Source organism: Chiloscyllium punctatum, chromosome 5 (genome assembly GCF_047496795.1).
Source record: "Chiloscyllium punctatum isolate Juve2018m chromosome 5, sChiPun1.3, whole genome shotgun sequence".
NCBI classification, from domain to species: Eukaryota; Metazoa; Chordata; class Chondrichthyes; order Orectolobiformes; family Hemiscylliidae; genus Chiloscyllium; species Chiloscyllium punctatum.
Window position 1 is genome coordinate 16,018,810 of NC_092743.1, and position 17,471 is coordinate 16,036,280.

The following is a 17,471-nucleotide window of genomic DNA, read 5'->3' on the forward strand; positions in this document are numbered from 1 at the left end:
CCTGTGAAACTTTACCTGAGCAGCATTGCTGATAGCACTTTGATTGCTACTGAAAGAAAAGCAGAACTGCAAGGCTAGAATTCACTATCACTAAACTCACTTGAATAGGTGGTGGTGAGCTACCTCAAATTCATAGGCTATAAGATGTGAGAGCAGAGGTACCATTCGGCCCATCAAGTGCACTCTGCAATTCAACGAGATCATGACTGATCAAGACCTTACTGAGGGTGCCATCCCATCCTCCTGAATCTAACTGGTACAGAAGTAAGCTTACATTAAAATGGGGACGTCACCGACTTAGAAAGCTAATCTACATCAACTCCAATGATGATCAACTCCTTTGATCTCCACAGCATCAATGTATATATTATATATATATATCTCCATCTTGAATAAACGCAATGACTAAACATCCACAGCATCCAAACATCCATTGCCTGAGTGCGGAGACCCTTTTGCTTCTCTCTTCTAACTGGCCGAGCCTTAGTCCCAGCTGCCCCAGCCAACACAACAATCTCCCAGCATTGACCTGACTGACCACCTGAATAATAATCTGCTTCAATATGATCTTCTTTCATTCTTCTATACTCTAAGGAATACAGGTCCACTCAATCGCTCTTCACTGGGTACTCACCTCTTCCCAGGAATCAGTCGCGTGAATCTTCATAAGTTGGGCCAGCCTTCTCAGGGAAAGATCCCAAACTGTACAGTCCTTCAGCTGCCGTCTTACCAAGGCAATTAGACTTTATTGTTATGCTCCTCTTCCTTTGTGACAAAAACCTACCATACTAATTTGCATACCTAATTGCTTGTGTCCTGCATGCTAACCTCCAGTGATTCAGGCGCAAAGTAACCCAAGTCCATCACTTACATCTTATTCCTGACGACTATCTGCTTCCCATTAGCTAACCGATCCACTAAGTGTGCTCATGAACTAACCCCTACACTATGAGCACATATTGTGTGCAGCAACCTTTAATGTGAGACTTTAATCCAAGTTCACCACATCTACAGGTTCCCCATTATCCACATCGCTCATTACTGCTTCAAAGAACAAATTACTCAGCACTATCTCCCTTCCGCAAAACCAGGCTGACTCTGCTCAACTGCACTGCGATTTTCAAAATCTCCTGCTCAAACCTTTCTAATAATAGATTCCAGCATCTTGCCCATGGTAACTGTTTTTTTGGTCTCCTCCCTCTCTGAAGTAGAGGAGTTGCATTTGCTATTTTCTGAGCTTTCTTGAACTGCTGCAGTTCACCTTGTGTATGTGCACCTCCAATGCTGTTAGAAGAGGAGGTGTAGAGTTCTGACCCGGCACCGATACGTTGGTAACACTCTGATACATTACATGGCGTGCTCACCATTTCAGGTGGCATTGAAGAGTCAATCACATGGACTATGGGAATGGAGTCACATAGAGGCCAGACCAGGTCAGCACAGCAGATCTCCTTCCTTAAAAGAACAGCTGTGTCTTCATGACAATTGTTGATTGTTCATGGCACCACGACTGACACTACCACAGAACCAGACAATTGTTACACTAAACACCTCCTCTCACACTGTATCAAGTCTGCAATGACCGAGCAGCTCAAATTAACATCAATCTCCTGCCTTTCCCCCGTGATCTTGCACATCATTTCTATTTACATAATCATCTCCTTTTGAATATCTCAATTGATCTGCCTGCTCCAGGCAGTACATTCCAAACCCAGACCACTCATGGTGTGAAGTGCTTTCTTCTCACCTCACATCTGCTTATTTTGTAAAACACTAAAGCGGTGTCCTCAACTCACATGAATTGGAAGCATTTGTCCCTCTGTCCAGACCCTCATGATTTTGAAAACTTCTTTCAGATATCCTCATCGATTTCTTCTCTCTAAGGAAAACAATTGTAAGTCCTCCACTCTATTCTAATCACTGAAGGTTCTCATCTCTGGAACCATTCTCATAAATCCCCTTTGCAGTCTCTCTCTAACATGTTCACATCCTTCCAAAACAGCAAAATCTGAAATTCCATTCTCTACCTTGGTCTAACTACCATCTTATACAAATTCACCAAATCCTCTCTCTTTGCTCCCCTATAGCAATCTGAATATTAGAAATAATAACAATAGAACATTATTGGAATATTGTTGGTTTATTAACAGTTCTATTTTACATGCACATATACTCCTTATCCTTTCTGCTCCTGCTGACCCTTTAGAATTCTATTCTTTAGTTTATATTGTCTGTCTATGGTCTTTGTATCACAGCAACTTTCAATTTCAGCTTTTTCTAATTAATGAAATTTAATTAATCAATTCAATTAAATCCCACCAGCTGCCATGTCTCCAGGGCAATAAATTGGTAATACACCAAAACAAAATGCTGAAAACTCGATACATAGATGGAAAGTGCTGGAAAGACTTTCGAAATTGGAGGAAGGAAGAGAATCAGACTCTTGTGGGATTTGTCTTGTTAATAGAAATGATATTGGAATAGAGACACCAGGCTATTAAGATTGACTACAAGTTGGTCTCACAACACAAGTAGCAGCAGACCATGGTTTGGAACCTGACGTAGAAACTGGTGATGGAAGAGATCTGATAAATGGCCAGAATACTGGTTACATTGAGGAAGATAGTCAAAATTAAAAGACAAATATTCTTCGGGGTAGTGAAGGCAAACAGTGTTAAAGAGAAACTTGATTCAAGGGACCCAACGTGTTATTCCATTATGGACAGGAGCAATTTACCTCCAGCCACTTACACACCTTCTTCCCAAACCACAACAGTTCAGGTAATAATCCAATTTCCTCTTGAATACCTAAAGGGAACCTGCCTTCACCACACTCTCCAATCTTAACCACTTGCACTGTAAAAAAAATTCTTGAGTCATCATTACTTCTTTTACCCATTACTTTGAATCACTGCCCTCTGGGACAGGTTAGGGGGGGATGGTTGGGTCGGGTCTGGGTGGGATGTTTTTCAGAGGGTTGGTGCAGACCCGATGGGCAGAGTAGCCTCTCTCTGCACTCTACAGACTCGATGGATTTTGAAAGAACAATTTATTTCCAATTCTGTTGTTCCTGTGGTAATGTGATGGCTCAGCCTTCGTGTTTGTTATGACCAGGTAAGGAGCAGGAATCAACTCCCTCTTATTAAACCCCATCTCAGCCAGTGGGAAAAGATGTCTTCCCTCCTTTCGCTCCCTCAGGAAAACCTTGATAACATGCTCCTTCTTTTTCTCTTGAATTCAAGCCAATTGCCAATCCCGTGCAGGGATAATAGAAACGGACAGTGAAGGGTGAACGTTGGAAACAACGCACAGATGAGGGGACAAGTTCAGCCGCAAGTCCCAAGGCAGGTTAGGACAAAGACAGTGAATGTGGAATGTCTGCTATTGTTAGACTTTTTTGCTTTTATTCTTTACTGACATTGTAATGGCACCAGAAACAAAAGGGAATAGATTTTGCTTCCTTTGTTCTTTGTGATATTTAGGTGTTAAAATCGCAGTAAATATCGACGTATCAGATTCAAAACTTTTCGTGGACTAAAATGACTTTTATAAAGGAATAGACATGGACTTAAAGTGAGGGAAGCTCCCTGAGAAGTGTGGAAGAAAGGAAACTGACTGAACTGAAATCACTGTTTTGATTAGAGTAGATTCCCTACAGTATGGAAACAGGCCCTTCGGCCCAACAAGTCCACACCGATCCTCCAAAGAGTAACCCACCCAGACCCATTCCCCTACATTTACCCCGACCTAATGCACCTAACACTATGGGCAATTTAGCGTGGCCAATTCACCTGACCTGCACATCTTTTGGATTGTGGAAGGAAACTGGAGCACCCGGAAAAAAAAAACACGCAGACGCGGGGAGAACGTGCAAACTCCACCCAGACAGTCGCCTGAGGTGGGAATCGAACCCAGGTCCCTGGTGCTGTAAGGAAGCAGTGCTAACCACTGGGTCACCGTGCTGCCCCAAACCTAAACACACTGAACTGCAGTAACTGATCCATCATCAAGAGATTCATATCTTCGGCTTTGATTCAGACTTGTACAATCGTTTCACATATTGGGAGATGGAAGACTCGATCCATCAATTTGCCAGCATAAAGACAACAGAGCCAGATTCAGAAATGTACACGGAACTATATTTCAGCAGCGGCATTCGAACAGCAGAACTGAGAAGGGAAAATGGACTTGGAATCAAGAATTGGACGACTTTCTCTTTCTAACTCTCTCTCTCCCCTCCCCGCCCCCCCCCACTTCCTGCTTTTCTCATCATCTTGGTAGTCATAGCAACAACGCTGAATGCACAAATACTTAAAATCCAGTGAAATTTAAAGATTTAGAAAGTAAAGCGTTACTTTTAATCTCATTGTCCCAGCATGTGATAGAAGACAACAGGGTTTATTTCTGGGCTTTAATCAGTTCTATTCATTTTGACTGAACAGATGTTCCACGAATGAATATCTTCAGCATATTCAGTCATTGTGTTTATGAGGTTGACAGATCTTTGGCCACTAAAGGAAACCAAGGGATCTGGCAAGAAAGTGGAAGTGAAGTGAATGATGATTTTACCATGATTTCACTTAATGGCAGTACAGCTGTGCCTGCTGTTTCTGTTTTTTTAATAATCTTCGTCCTGCACACGTACACAAACTGACCTTCAGACTGTATGTGGTATTCAGTCCAACAGGGAACTACGAGATATTCACTCTCCAGCATCTGTAGTACTCACTTTCATCTAACTACAAGATACTGGTGATTTCAATTCATGTTTGTGTTCAGAATTGAAACATCAAGGCAGAATCATACCAAGAACATCTTATTGGCATCTATCCATATACAAGTCACTGTGAGCAGGGGATCACTCTTTGAAATGTAGAAATTTATATTTTTGGCTTGGTTGTGGTATTGAAAAGACAAGTCTTTACTGGATGAATGACTAATGATGTGCTGTTAGATGTGGAAAATTCAAAGTCCGGAATGAAGTAAATGTGAGTGTATATTTTATGGTGCTTCACATTTTATGCATATACTGCATTAATGTACAAGTCGATCTCAGATACACGTTAACCTCTCGAGTTTTGGCCTTTAAGGCCCATCGTTTCTCAAGCCCCTTGCATAGAAATCAAATTTAGTTTTTCGAAGCTCAAACAGTTCAGAACCAAGGTATGATCCCAGAGATGGCAAAGATTTGATTCCAACTTTACAAAATGATGAAAATGAATACTGTTAAATAGATGTTTAAAACACGTCAGGCGTCTGGATGGGTATATGACTGGGAATGGTTTGGAGGGATATGGACCGGGTGCTGGCAGGTGGGACTAGATTGGGTTGGGATATCTGGTCGGCACGGACAGGTTGGAGACCGAAGGGTCTGTTTCCATGCTGTACATCTCTATGACTCAATGTCAAATAATTAGTAAAAGTGAAATGTCTATAGCTTGAAGTGCTATAAAAAAACATAAGTAGTAATTAATGTAAATTATTTCATGTTCTGTTTCTAATTTACACCATTGGATTTCACTTAAGAGCAAATCAAACATAGTCCAACCACGTAAAACACTTATGGTGTAAAAGATAACTTTTGTCTAAAAAAAATCCATCTCAATAGCTTGACCGTCAATGAATATATACATTATTATACATATGATGATGGAATGAGAGAATAGAAACAGATTCGGATCCGTTATACTCCGCTGGTTAACTCACTTACCTGATCTGATGGGGAGTAATCATTCTGTCGAACTTGGTCAATTCTGTCTAAAAAGCTAAAAGAAGAAACAAAATGCCAAGGTTATTCTTTGCTCCACATTTGAAACTAGAAAGCAGATTATTTTCTGAAACAATGTTTTTTCAGTGCTCACAAATCGTTCATGCAAAACTCTTTGACCAATGCATTCTCGCTTTTTGCGATTTAACTGGAAAAAGGGCTCCGATAATGATTGGGGAAAAATACAAAAAAGGAAAATGCTGAGGAAACTTAACAAGTCTGGTGGCATTTGCAGAGAGAGAAAGAGTGTGAACGTTTCATGTCCAGTTCAGAATTGCTGCCAGACCTGCTAAGATTTTCCAGGAATTTATTTTTGTTTCAGACTTCCAGCATCTACAGTTCTTTGTTTCATTTTGTTACATGTTCGGTGCAATGATATCTGCTGTAGCTGATGGCCACAGGGATACTCAGATCAGAGTCATTATATCACTGCCAGGTCTCTCCCATTTGGCACAGTAACAGAGCCACATAGCCCGATGGAGGGTATCGTCAATGTGAAGGTGGGACCGTACTTGATTCGGTAATGGCCAGATGCGTCTGTGAAAGCTAGAGCAGTCAGCTTGGGGTCAAATTCACCCACTGTGCCAGCCTGGTCAGTAACAGGGTGAGACCCTCACCCACTGCTGTACCAGCCTGGTCAGTAACAGAGTGAGACCCTCACCCACTGCCGTACCAGCCTGGTCAGTTACAGAGTGAGACCCTCACCCACTCCTGTACCAGCCTGGTCAGTAACAGGGTGAGACCCTCACCCACTGCTGTACCAGCCTGGTCAGTAACAGGGTGAGACCCTCACCCACTGCTGTACCAGCCTGGTCAGTTACAGAGTGAGACCCTCACCCACTGCTGTACCAGCCTGGTCAGTAACAGGGTGAGACCCTCACCCACTGCTGTACCCGTCTGGTCAGTAACAGGGTTGAGACCCTCACCCACTGCTGTACCAGCCTGGTCAGTTACAGAGTGAGACCCTCACCCACTGCTGTACCAGCCTGGTCAGTTACAGAGTGAGACCCTCACCCACTGCTGTACCAGCCTGGTCAGTAACAGGGTGAGACCCTCACCCACTGCTGTACCCATCTGGTCAGTAACAGGGTGAGACCCTCACCCACTGCTGTACCAGCCTGGTCAGTTACAGAGTGAGACCCTCACCCACTGCTGTACCAGCCTGGTGAGTTACAGGGTGAGACCCTCACCCACTGCTGTACCCGTCTGGTCTGTAACAGAGTGAGACCCTCACCCACTGCTGTACCCATCTGGTCAGTTACAGAGTGAGACCCTCACCCACTGCTGTACCCATCTGGTCAGTTACAGAGTGAGACCCTCACCCACTGCTGTACCCGTCTGGTCTGTAACAGAGTGAGACCCTCACCCACTGCTCCCCATTCTTTGTAACAAACCCCACCATATTAATTTGCATACCTAATTGCTTGTTTCCTACATGCTAACCTCCAGTGATTCAGGTGCAAAGTAACCCAAGTCCGTCACCTCCATCTTATTCCTGACGACTATCTGTTTCCCTTGAGCTAACCGATCCATTGACCAGCCTCACGAATTTCACTGAGAACATCTTGTGCAGGAACCTTTGATGGGAGACTTTAAACAAGTAGAAAGCCACATCTGCAAGTTCCCCATTATCCACATCGCTCATTACAGCCTCAAAGAACTCGAACAAACTCGTCAAATATAACCTCCCGTCGACCAAACCAAACCAGGACGTTTCGTGCAAAAGCCCTTCACCAGAAATGGGACGATTGCACGGTCAGCTACCTTCTCCCCAGCTCCACCCCCCTCCCATTTATCTCTCCACCCCCGATGCTCCCAGCCTCATTCCTGATGAAGGGCTCCTGCCTGAAACATCGATTTTCCTGCTCCTCGGATGCTGCCTGACCTGCTGTGCTTTTCCAGTCCCACTCTAATCTGATCCTGCCTAGGTGCACAGCGATTTTCAAAATGCCCTGCCAAGAACTTCTCTATTGATAGATTCCAGCATCTTCCCCACGGTCGGCGTTACGGTAACCACAGTTTCCAGTTTTATTTTCTCTCCTTCCTGTCTGACACACGGAATCATATTGACGGAATTCAAATGGAAGCTTCCAGAATGTAGGGAATTGTCGGAAAATTAAAACCATCTACCATTTCAGCAGCAAGTTCTTTGAAGACCCACAGATGACATCCAAGCAGGACCTACCCTTTCCCTCGTAATTATAACGGTTTTAAGTTTCTCCCTCTCTTTCACATGGTGATTCAACAAAGTGCTGGACAGTGAGAGATGTTAAGGTCACGCCAGGTTTCCCAAAAATAGTATTGAGCACTATTTTATATTCGACCAGCAGAGAGCAACAGAGCACCTTTTATCTGGACAGTGCTCACTGTAAATCTGCTACATGCCTCTGTCAGCTACAACACTGAGTGGAATTCTAAACTTCAACTGCTTTAATCGTGTAGTATTTTCAGAATCAGGAACTGGACAAGACAAAAGGGGAAAAAAAACTGCCTTTCACGAAATGCAGGAGACAGAATCTCGTATTTCTAGCAATTTCTGGAACACATCAACCAAGACAGAGGTTACATCAGAACAGAGACAATGAGAGTTTTTTTTTGAGTCACCACCGATAGCGGTGTCACTGGCTGGCCCACCCCTAATTGCCCAGCTAAGAGTCAATGATAGAGAGAGTTTTGAGAAGATTTGTAGCCCAGGTTGAGGTTCTGGATGTAGGTTTACTCGCTGAGTTGGAAGGTTCATTTCCAGACGTTTCGTCACCTTATTAGGTAACATCTTCAGTGAGCCTCTGGACAAAGCACTGCAGATGATTCCTGCTTTCTATTTACATGTTTGGGTTTCTTTGGGTTGGTGATGTCATTTCTTGTGGTGTGGGTGGTAGATGGGGTCTAACTCAATGTGTTTGTTGAAAGAGTTCCAGCTGGAATGCTATGTTTCTAGGAATTCTTGTTCATGTCACCGTTTGAGCCTGTCCTAGGATGGATGTGTTGTCCCAGTCAAAGTGGTGCTCTTCCTTTTCTGTATGTGAGGATACTAGTGAGAGAGGGTCATGTCATTTTGTGGCCAGTTGGTGTTAGTGTATCGAGCTGGCTAGTTTTCTGCCTGTTTGTCCAAAGTAGTGGTTGTTACAGTCCTTGCATGGTATTTTGTAACTGAGATTAGTTTTGCTCATTGTCTGTATAGGGTCTTTCAATCTCATTAGCTGCTGTGTTAGCTAATGAACTAAGACACCATGCACACAGACGCGCTCTCAACACAGGCACGTGGACACTCTCTCTCACTCTCGCACGCACGCAGACACTCTCTCCCTCTCGCACGCAGACACACACTCACACATTCTCTCTCTCTCTCGCACACATGAAGACACTCTCTCTCTCGCACGCAGACACACACTCTCTCTCTCTCGCACGCAGACACACACTCTCTCTCGCACGCAGGAAGACACTCTCTCTCGCACGCAGACTCACTCTCTCTCTCGTACGCACACAGACTCTCTCTATCTCGCACGCAGACACACTCTCCCTCTTGCACGCATTCTCTCGCACGCACGAAGACTCTCTCTCTCTCTCGCACGCAGACACACTCTCTCTCGTACGCACGAAGACTCTCTCTCTCTCGCACGCAGACACACTCTCTCTCTCTCTCGTGCACGCAGACACACTCTCTCGCGCACGCAGACACACACACTCTCTTTCGCACGCAGACACACACTCTCTCTCTCGCACTCGCACGCAGACGCTCTCTCTCGCACGCGCGCAGACACTCTCTCACGCACGCAGACACTCTCTCTTGCGCGCCCGCAGACACTCTCTCTTACTCTCTCTCTCTCGCGCGCGCAGACACACTCTCTCTCTCTCGCGCGCGCATGCAGACACACACTCTCTCTCCCGCGCGCGCAGACACACTAACTCTCTCTCGCGCGTGCGCAGACACGCACTCTCTCTCTCCCGCGCGCGCAGACACGCACTCTCTCTCTCCCGCGCGCGCAGACACGCACTCTCTCTCTCCCGCGCGCGCAGACACGCACTCTCTCTCTCTCTCGCGCGCCCGCAGACACGCACTCTCTCTCTCTCGCGCGCCCGCAGACACGCACTCTCTCTCTCTCGCGCGCCCGCAGACACGCACTCTCTCTCTCGCACGCCCGCAGACACGCACTCTCTCTCTCTCTCTCTCTCTCTCTCGCGCGCGCGCCCGCAGACACGCACTCTCTCTCTCTCTCGCGCGCGCGCGCGCCCGCAGACACGCACTCTCTCTCTCGCCCGCAGACACGCACTCTCTCTCTCGCCCGCAGACACACGCTCTCTCTCTCTCTCGCGCGCGCGCCCGCAGACACACGCTCTCTCTCTCTCTCTCTCTCTCGCGCGCCCGCAGACACGCACTCTCTCTCTCGCGCGCCCGCAGACACGCACTCTCTCTCTCTCGCGCGCCCGCAGACACGCACTCTCTCTCTCTCGCGCGCGCCCGCAGACACGCACTCTCTCTCTCTCGCGCGCGCCCGCAGACACGCACTCTCTCTCTCGCGCGCGCGCCCGCAGACACACTCTCTCTCTCTCGCGCGCGCCCGCAGACACGCACTCTCTCTCTCTCTCACGCGCGCGCAGACACGCAGACACTCTCTCTCTCACGCGCGCGCAGACACTCTCACTCTCTCTCGCGTGCGCAGACACACTATCTCTCTCGCATGCGCGCGCAGACACGCACTCTCTCTCTCTCTCTCTCGCGCGCGCGCGCCCGCAGACACACGCGCTCTCTCTCTCACGCGCACCCGCAGACACGCGCGCGCTCTCTCTCTCTCTCTCTCGCGCGCGCGCCCGCAGACACGCGCGCTCTCTCTCTCTCTCTCTCGCGCGCGCCCGCAGACACGCGCTCTCTCTCTCGCGCGCGCCCGCAGACACGCACTCTCTCTCGCTCTCTCTCGCGCGCGCGCCCGCAGACACACGCGCTCTCTCTCTCACGCGCACCCGCAGACACGCGCGCGCGCTCTCTCTCTCTCTCTCTCTCGCGCGCGCGCCCGCAGACACGCGCGCTCTCTCTCTCTCTCTCTCTCGCGCGCGCCCGCAGACACGCGCTCTCTCTCTCGCGCGCGCCCGCAGACACGCGCTCTCTCTCTCTCGCGCGCGCGCGCCCGCAGACACACGCGCTCTCTCTCTCACGCGCACCCGCAGACACGCGCGCGCTCTCTCTCTCTCTCTCTCGCGCGCGCGCCCGCAGACACGCGCGCTCTCTCTCTCTCTCTCTCGCGCGCGCCCGCAGACACGCGCTCTCTCTCGCGCGCGCGCCCGCAGACACGCACTCTCTCTCGCGCGCGCGCCCCCGCAGACACGCACTCTCTCTCTCTCGCGCGCGCGCCCGCAGACACTCTCTCTCGCGCACGCGCCCGCAGACACGCAGACGCTCTCTCTCTCTCGCGCCCGCAGACGCTCTCTCTCTCGCGCGCGCACGTGCAGACACTCTCTCGCGCGCGCGCACGTGCAGACACTCTCGCGCGCGCGCACGTGCAGACTCTCTCTCTCTCGCGCGCGCACGTGCAGACTCTCTCTCTCTCGCGCGCGCACGTGCAGACACTCTCTCTCGCGCGGTTTTCAAGGGACACAGATCTGGGAAGGTTTCAAGGCGAGGAGAGAGATTGTAGAGACTGGGATGGAGGATGAGATTTTCAAATCAAGATATTTGGAAACTTGGAGCCAATACAGACTGGCAAACACAGGGGCGATTTGGGGGGGGGGGGGGGGGGGGGGTGAAAAAGGGACTCAGTGTGTGATTGAACACAGTGTTGGTATGAAAGCTAAGAGGAGGGATGTCGAGCTCCTTCCCCGATGCTAATCTGGTCTATGATTAGAGAGCCAGAACTGCCTGCTATGGACTTTTCCTGATCGATAGCTTAGGCTCCCATCATCCTGGTTCAAACAGGCACTCCATCTTTTTTGTTCAAAGCAATGCGGTCTCACATTGGTCGAGCCCAGTTCAATTGTTGGCCAACTTCTAACAGTCCATTTATGAACCTGAGACTGGTGACCAAAGTTCCTAATTGGTTCTGCCACCAAGCAGAATTAAGGTTCCACAGGGAGTGGCTAAGCTGGAGAGACTTTGCACCGAAAGGGAGAGCTTTGCAGTGTAGCCACAGCTGGAGCTGGGAATATATTACAAGAAAGAGTCCTCACGGGAACTAACTGCAGGCAGCAGCGCCCAGTGGATATGGCAAGAAGCCAATATTACTAATCAATTCTGGCATGCCATCGTTTCAACAGAATTCAGACACGTGAATGTGCTTAAAAAAATAAAAGCCAGCTGTTGGACGTAAATAGCCCAGTTATTGTGAGCTCAGAACCCCAGTGAGGGAATAATTATGGGATACTATATTGTGGCTAGCAACATCACCTTAAACCATTGGTGATTTTGGTAAAAGTAAACTTCTAGCAATCATCCAACTCAAGCTGCAATTTCCCCAAGTTCCACCTGCCAGGATTATCAAACTAGGTTTGGAACAACTTCCACAAATATTTCCAGCCACATGTGTTTTTAATCACCTTCCAATACCACGGGGCTAGGTTTCATTGCAGTGAAGTGCTGTATGCTCTGAAAAGGCTCTGGCACCACATTCCCTCATCACTGAGGAAGTCACAATCACACCCACTGGATTTCTAACAAAAACAAATCAAAGCCTCAAGCGGCATTGTAGGCCCCTCTTCAAACCAAGCTGCCCAGCTGACAAGAGTTATTACACTTGCATCTATATAGCACCTTTGACCCTCCCCAAAGTACTTCATGGGAACGGTATCAAACAAAATCTGTCACCAAGTGACACAAGGAGACCGCAAGACAGACTTTCAACTTGGAGGGCTGTAGGAGGTGATGACAACCAACAAAGTCTTGGAAGGATTTGAAAATAGGGATGAGCTTTTTCTGTCAGACAGGGAACTAAAATCGAGTCGAAGTGTGAATGAATATCATTTAACTTAAAAAATACTGTTCTCCAAGACGCAAAGTTAAGGTCAGATTTGGAAAATAAAAGGATTAAAAAGCTCTCCCCACACACGTTAGAAAAAGCAGTCTACCATTGGAGCACGAGGTGTTTTCCCAGAGTGCGAGCAGGAAGAGTGTGAAAGTTGAATACATTGGACTTAAATCTTAATAAGACCACAATATAGAAAACGAAAATACACGTAACTCGCAGTTGTTAAAATCAGCAAGATTCGGTGAACTTTTTCTGTTGTTCCTTTATGTGGGCATCACTGGAAAGGCCTACACAGTTTATTGTCTCTGTCTAATGACTCCTGAACATCGTGAGGCCATATTCCAAAGTTCAGAGCCAACCACAGGAGTTGCATTTAGACTAGATCAGGAAAGGACAGCAGATTTCCTTCCCTAAAAGCCATTTATGTACCAGATGGGTTTTTACAGCAATTAATATTATTTTCAGGTCTCTATTACTGAGCAATGCTCTGTCTGAGCTGCACAGCCGCTGAGAGACGGTGCGTGGACCTTGGATGTCTGCACAGAGGCAGGAAATATTTGAGTTGTTCCTGAGTCTAGTTGTCAATTCAAGAATTATTAATGGAATTTAAATCCCACCAGCTGTTGTAACTGTGTTTGAACCCGTATCCCCAGTACTTTAGCTTGGATCTCTGCGTTATAACCAAAGTGGCATTATTGATAAGCCACCATCTCCCAGGTTACGTGCGTTAAGCAGCCAGTGCTAACCGGCTGAGGACTATATGCCACTGACTGAAAAAAAAATCGCAGCTCAGGTCATTGGATTTCCATAACACAGACAAACTTCCTGAGGAAAACTAATGGCAGCTAGAAGGATAAAACAGTGACAGATTTTCCTCCCCCTACCCCACAGCAGTGACCCTGGACGTTTCATCCAAACTTATACACAGATCAAAGGACCGTTACACCAGGTAAAAGTGGCAAGGATAAAAAATCCAACACTACTATTCCCTGCCAACTTTACGAGCATAAATGTTGGTCACCACAAACAGCAGCTCCCTTTAAGTAAGCTCCCCTCCTCGCCCCACTCCCAGGCCATTTATTTCGGTGAAGATTCAGCTGCCTATCAGAGTCAGGGCAGCTCCTGGCATGTTGAGCATTCCCTTGTCAGACACAACTTAAAACGCAGAGTTAACGTTCACCTGCTCTGCTCTGAACAATGCATCTCTATAAAATCATCAGGGGCATGGATAGGGTAAATGGACACAGCGTTTCCCCCGGGATGTGGGAGATCTAAACTAGAGGGCATAGGTTTAAGGGGGAGGATTTAAAAGAGACCATGTTTTCATGCAGAGGGTGGTATGTGTATGGAATGAGCTGCCAGAGGAAGTGGAGGAGGCTGGTACAATTACAACAGTTAAAAAGCATCTGGATGGGTATATGAATAGGAAGGGTTTGGAGGGATATGGGCCGGGTGCTGACAAATGGCACTAGATGAAGTTGGAATGTCTGGCCAGTATGGATGAGATGGACTGAAAGGTCTGTTTCCTTATGAATCCATCTCAGAAGCACATCTGCTGTAACAACATGAGATGGTATTTCTTTCCATTTCCCACAATAGTCAATCAGAGTGTGGTTTATTGCCAATTTAATGAGTATCAAATGAAGAGAGCTGCTTTTCTTTTACTGTTGCGGGTCTGTACCCAGAAAAGACCTGAATTGTGGCCACCCCAAACAGGCTCCCTACACATAATAATCACAGGAGGCTCTTAATCACCTCGAGTAGGGGTGGGTTTTGACCCCAGGGGTGTGTCCGATTCCTGGGACAGAGATTGAGCAAACATTCTAGCTGCTCCTGATCGGAGTTGGTCAATTGACTCAATGGAACAAAACCAAATCCTTCTTAAAACAATGCATCTTAGGCAAGTCAGTCTATCTGGTTAACATGCTGATGGAACATAGAAAAGTACAGCACAGAACAGGCCCTTCGGCCCACGATGTTGTGCCGAGGATTATTCCTAACGTAAAATAAAATAACCTAACCTACACACCCCTCAATTCACTGCTGTCCATGTGTATGTCCAACAGTCACTTAAATGTCCCTAATGACTCTGCTTCCACCACCACCGCTGCTGACAACGCATTCCACACATTCACAACTCTCTGCGTAAAGAACCTACCTCTGACATCTCCTCTATACCTTCCTCCTAATATCTTAAAACGATGACCCCCTTTGTGCCACTGATATTACCTTGTAGTATGTAGGCTGAAACAAAATAAAAACTATACAGTGTGGTTCAATAAGGAATGATCAGGGTTAAATAAAAAGCATAAAACATCTAAAAAGTATGGATACACAACAGATGCTAAACTCCTATTCCTGTACGGTCCTCAGCAAGTTAAGATTACCGGTGTGGACATTAATCCAGCAGCCAGCTCTAAAACACTATTCCTGCCAGGAATGGTCATTTCAGGAGTGTGAGTGTTCCAGCTCATGGATATGCTCTGGAACACATGGCTACTCAGGTCATTCAAGCCAACAACTCCATATACAAAATTTCCTCAATGATTTACGGTGCCCCAGATCGGTGCCTGGCTATTTTGCTCCGATTTACTTAGAGCAAGGCTATAAAATTACAGGGCTCAGTGTTATTTATGATGCATAACTCGGTCACTGTGGTGCAGAGTCTGGAACATTCTTATAACAACTCTGAAAGGGAGAGAATCTCCACAACTCCATCCAATACAATCGCATCAGGGAGGCAGAAGGAGCAGGAGAAGCCTGTTCTCACAACTAACAAGAAATTAGATTAGATTAGATTCCCTACACAGTGTGGAAACAGGCCCTTTGTCCCAACCAGGGAAAACAACCCCAGCCTGTTCAGTCTTTCCTTATAACTCAAACCCTCCAACCCTGGCAACATCCTTGTAAATCTTTTCTGAACCCTTTCAAGTTTCACAACATCTTTCCAATAGGAAGGGGAACAGAATTGCACGCAATATTCCAACAGTGGCCGAACCAATGTCCTATACAGCCGCAACATGACCTCCCAACTCCTGTACTCAATACTCTCACCAATAGAAGAAAGCATACCAAACATCTTTTTCGCTACCCTATCTATGAGCCTGCACTTCAAGGTCTCTTTGTTCAGCAACACTCCCTAGGAACTTACCATTAAGTGTATACATCTTGCTAAGATTTGCTTTTCCAAAATGCAGCACCTCACATTTCTCTGAATTGAACTCCATCTATCACTTCTTAGCCCATTGGCCCATCTGATCAAGATCCTGTTGTAATCTTCGCTGTCCACTACACCTCCAATTTTGGTGTCATCTGCAAACTTGCCAACTGTACCTCCTATGCTCGCATCCAAATCATTTATGTAAATGACAAAAAGTAGAGGGCCCAGCACCAATCCTTGTGGCGCTTCACTGGTTACAGGCCTCCAGTCTGAAAAACAGCCCTCCACCACCACCCTCTGTCTTCTACCTTTGAGCTGGTTCTGTATCCAAATGGCTAGTTCTCCCTGTATTCCATGAGATCTAACCTTGCTAGTCAGTTTCCCATGGGGAACCTTGTCAAACGCCTTACTGACGTACATATAGATCATGTCCACTGCTCTGCCCTCATCAATCCTCTTTGTTACTTCTTCAAAAAACGCAATCAAGTTTGTGGGACATGACTTCCCATGCACAAAGCCATGTTGACTATACCGAATCAGTCCTTGCCTTTCCAAATACATGTACATCCTGTCCCTCAGGATTCCCTCCAACAACTTGCCCACCACCGAGGTCAGGCTCACCGGTCTATAGTTTCCTGGCTTGTCTTTACCGCCCTTCTTAAACAGTGTCACCATGTTAGCCAACCTCCAGTCTTCTGGCACCTCACCTGTGACTATCGATGATACAAATATCTCAGCAAGAGGCCCAGCAATCACTTCTCTAGCTTCCCACGGAGTTCTCGGGTACACCTGATCAGGTCCTGGGGATTTATCCACCTTTATACGTTTCAAGACATCCAGCACTTCCTCCTCTGTTAATCTGGACATTTTGCAAGGTGTCACCATCTATTTCCCTACAGTCTATATCTTCCATATCCTTTTCCATAGTAAATACTGATTCAAAATATTCATTTAGTATCTCCCCCATTTTCTGTGGCTCCACACAAAGGCCGCCTTGCTGATCTTTGAGGGGCCCTATTCTGTTCTGGCCCTATACCCTTTTGTCCGTAATATATTTGTAAAACCCCTTTGGATTATCCTTAATTTTATTTGCCAAAGCTATCTCATGTCCCTGTTTTGCCCTCCTGATTTCCCTCTTAAGTATACTCCTACTTCCTTTATACTCTTCTAAGGATTCACTCGATCTATCCTGTCTGTACCTCACATATGCTTCCGTCTTTTTCTTAACCAAACCCTCAATTTCTTTAGTCATCCAGCATTCCCTATACCTATCAGCCTTCCCTTTCATCCTGACAGGAATATACTTTCTCTGGATTCTTGTTAGCTCATTTCTGAAGGTGTCCCACTTTCCAGCCGTCCCTTTACCTGCGAACATCTGCCTTCAATCAGCTTTTGAAAGTTCTTGCCTAATACCATCAAAATTGGCCTTTCTCCAATTTTGAACTTCAACTTTTAGATCTGGTCTATCCTCTTCCATCACTATTTTAAAACTAATAGAATTATGGTCGCAGGCCCCAAAGTGCTCCCCCACTGACACCTGCCCTGCCTTATTTCCCAAGAGTAGGTCAAGTTTTGCACCTTCTCTAGTAGG

The 17,471-nt window shown here is 46.8% G+C and overlaps 1 protein-coding gene across 2 annotated transcripts in view; it reads right to left on the bottom strand.

Annotated features, from left to right (window-relative positions):
- Window positions 1-17,471, bottom strand: part of LOC140476911 (guanine nucleotide-binding protein G(s) subunit alpha-like) — a 287,271-nt gene that overhangs the window by 11,698 nt on the left and 258,102 nt on the right. For both annotated transcript variants that reach the window (XM_072569833.1, XM_072569834.1), the window contains exon 6: window positions 5,711-5,765. In XM_072569833.1, the coding sequence (XP_072425934.1) occupies window positions 5,711-5,765 (55 nt within the window). The remainder of the gene's footprint in view (window positions 1-5,710; window positions 5,766-17,471) is intronic.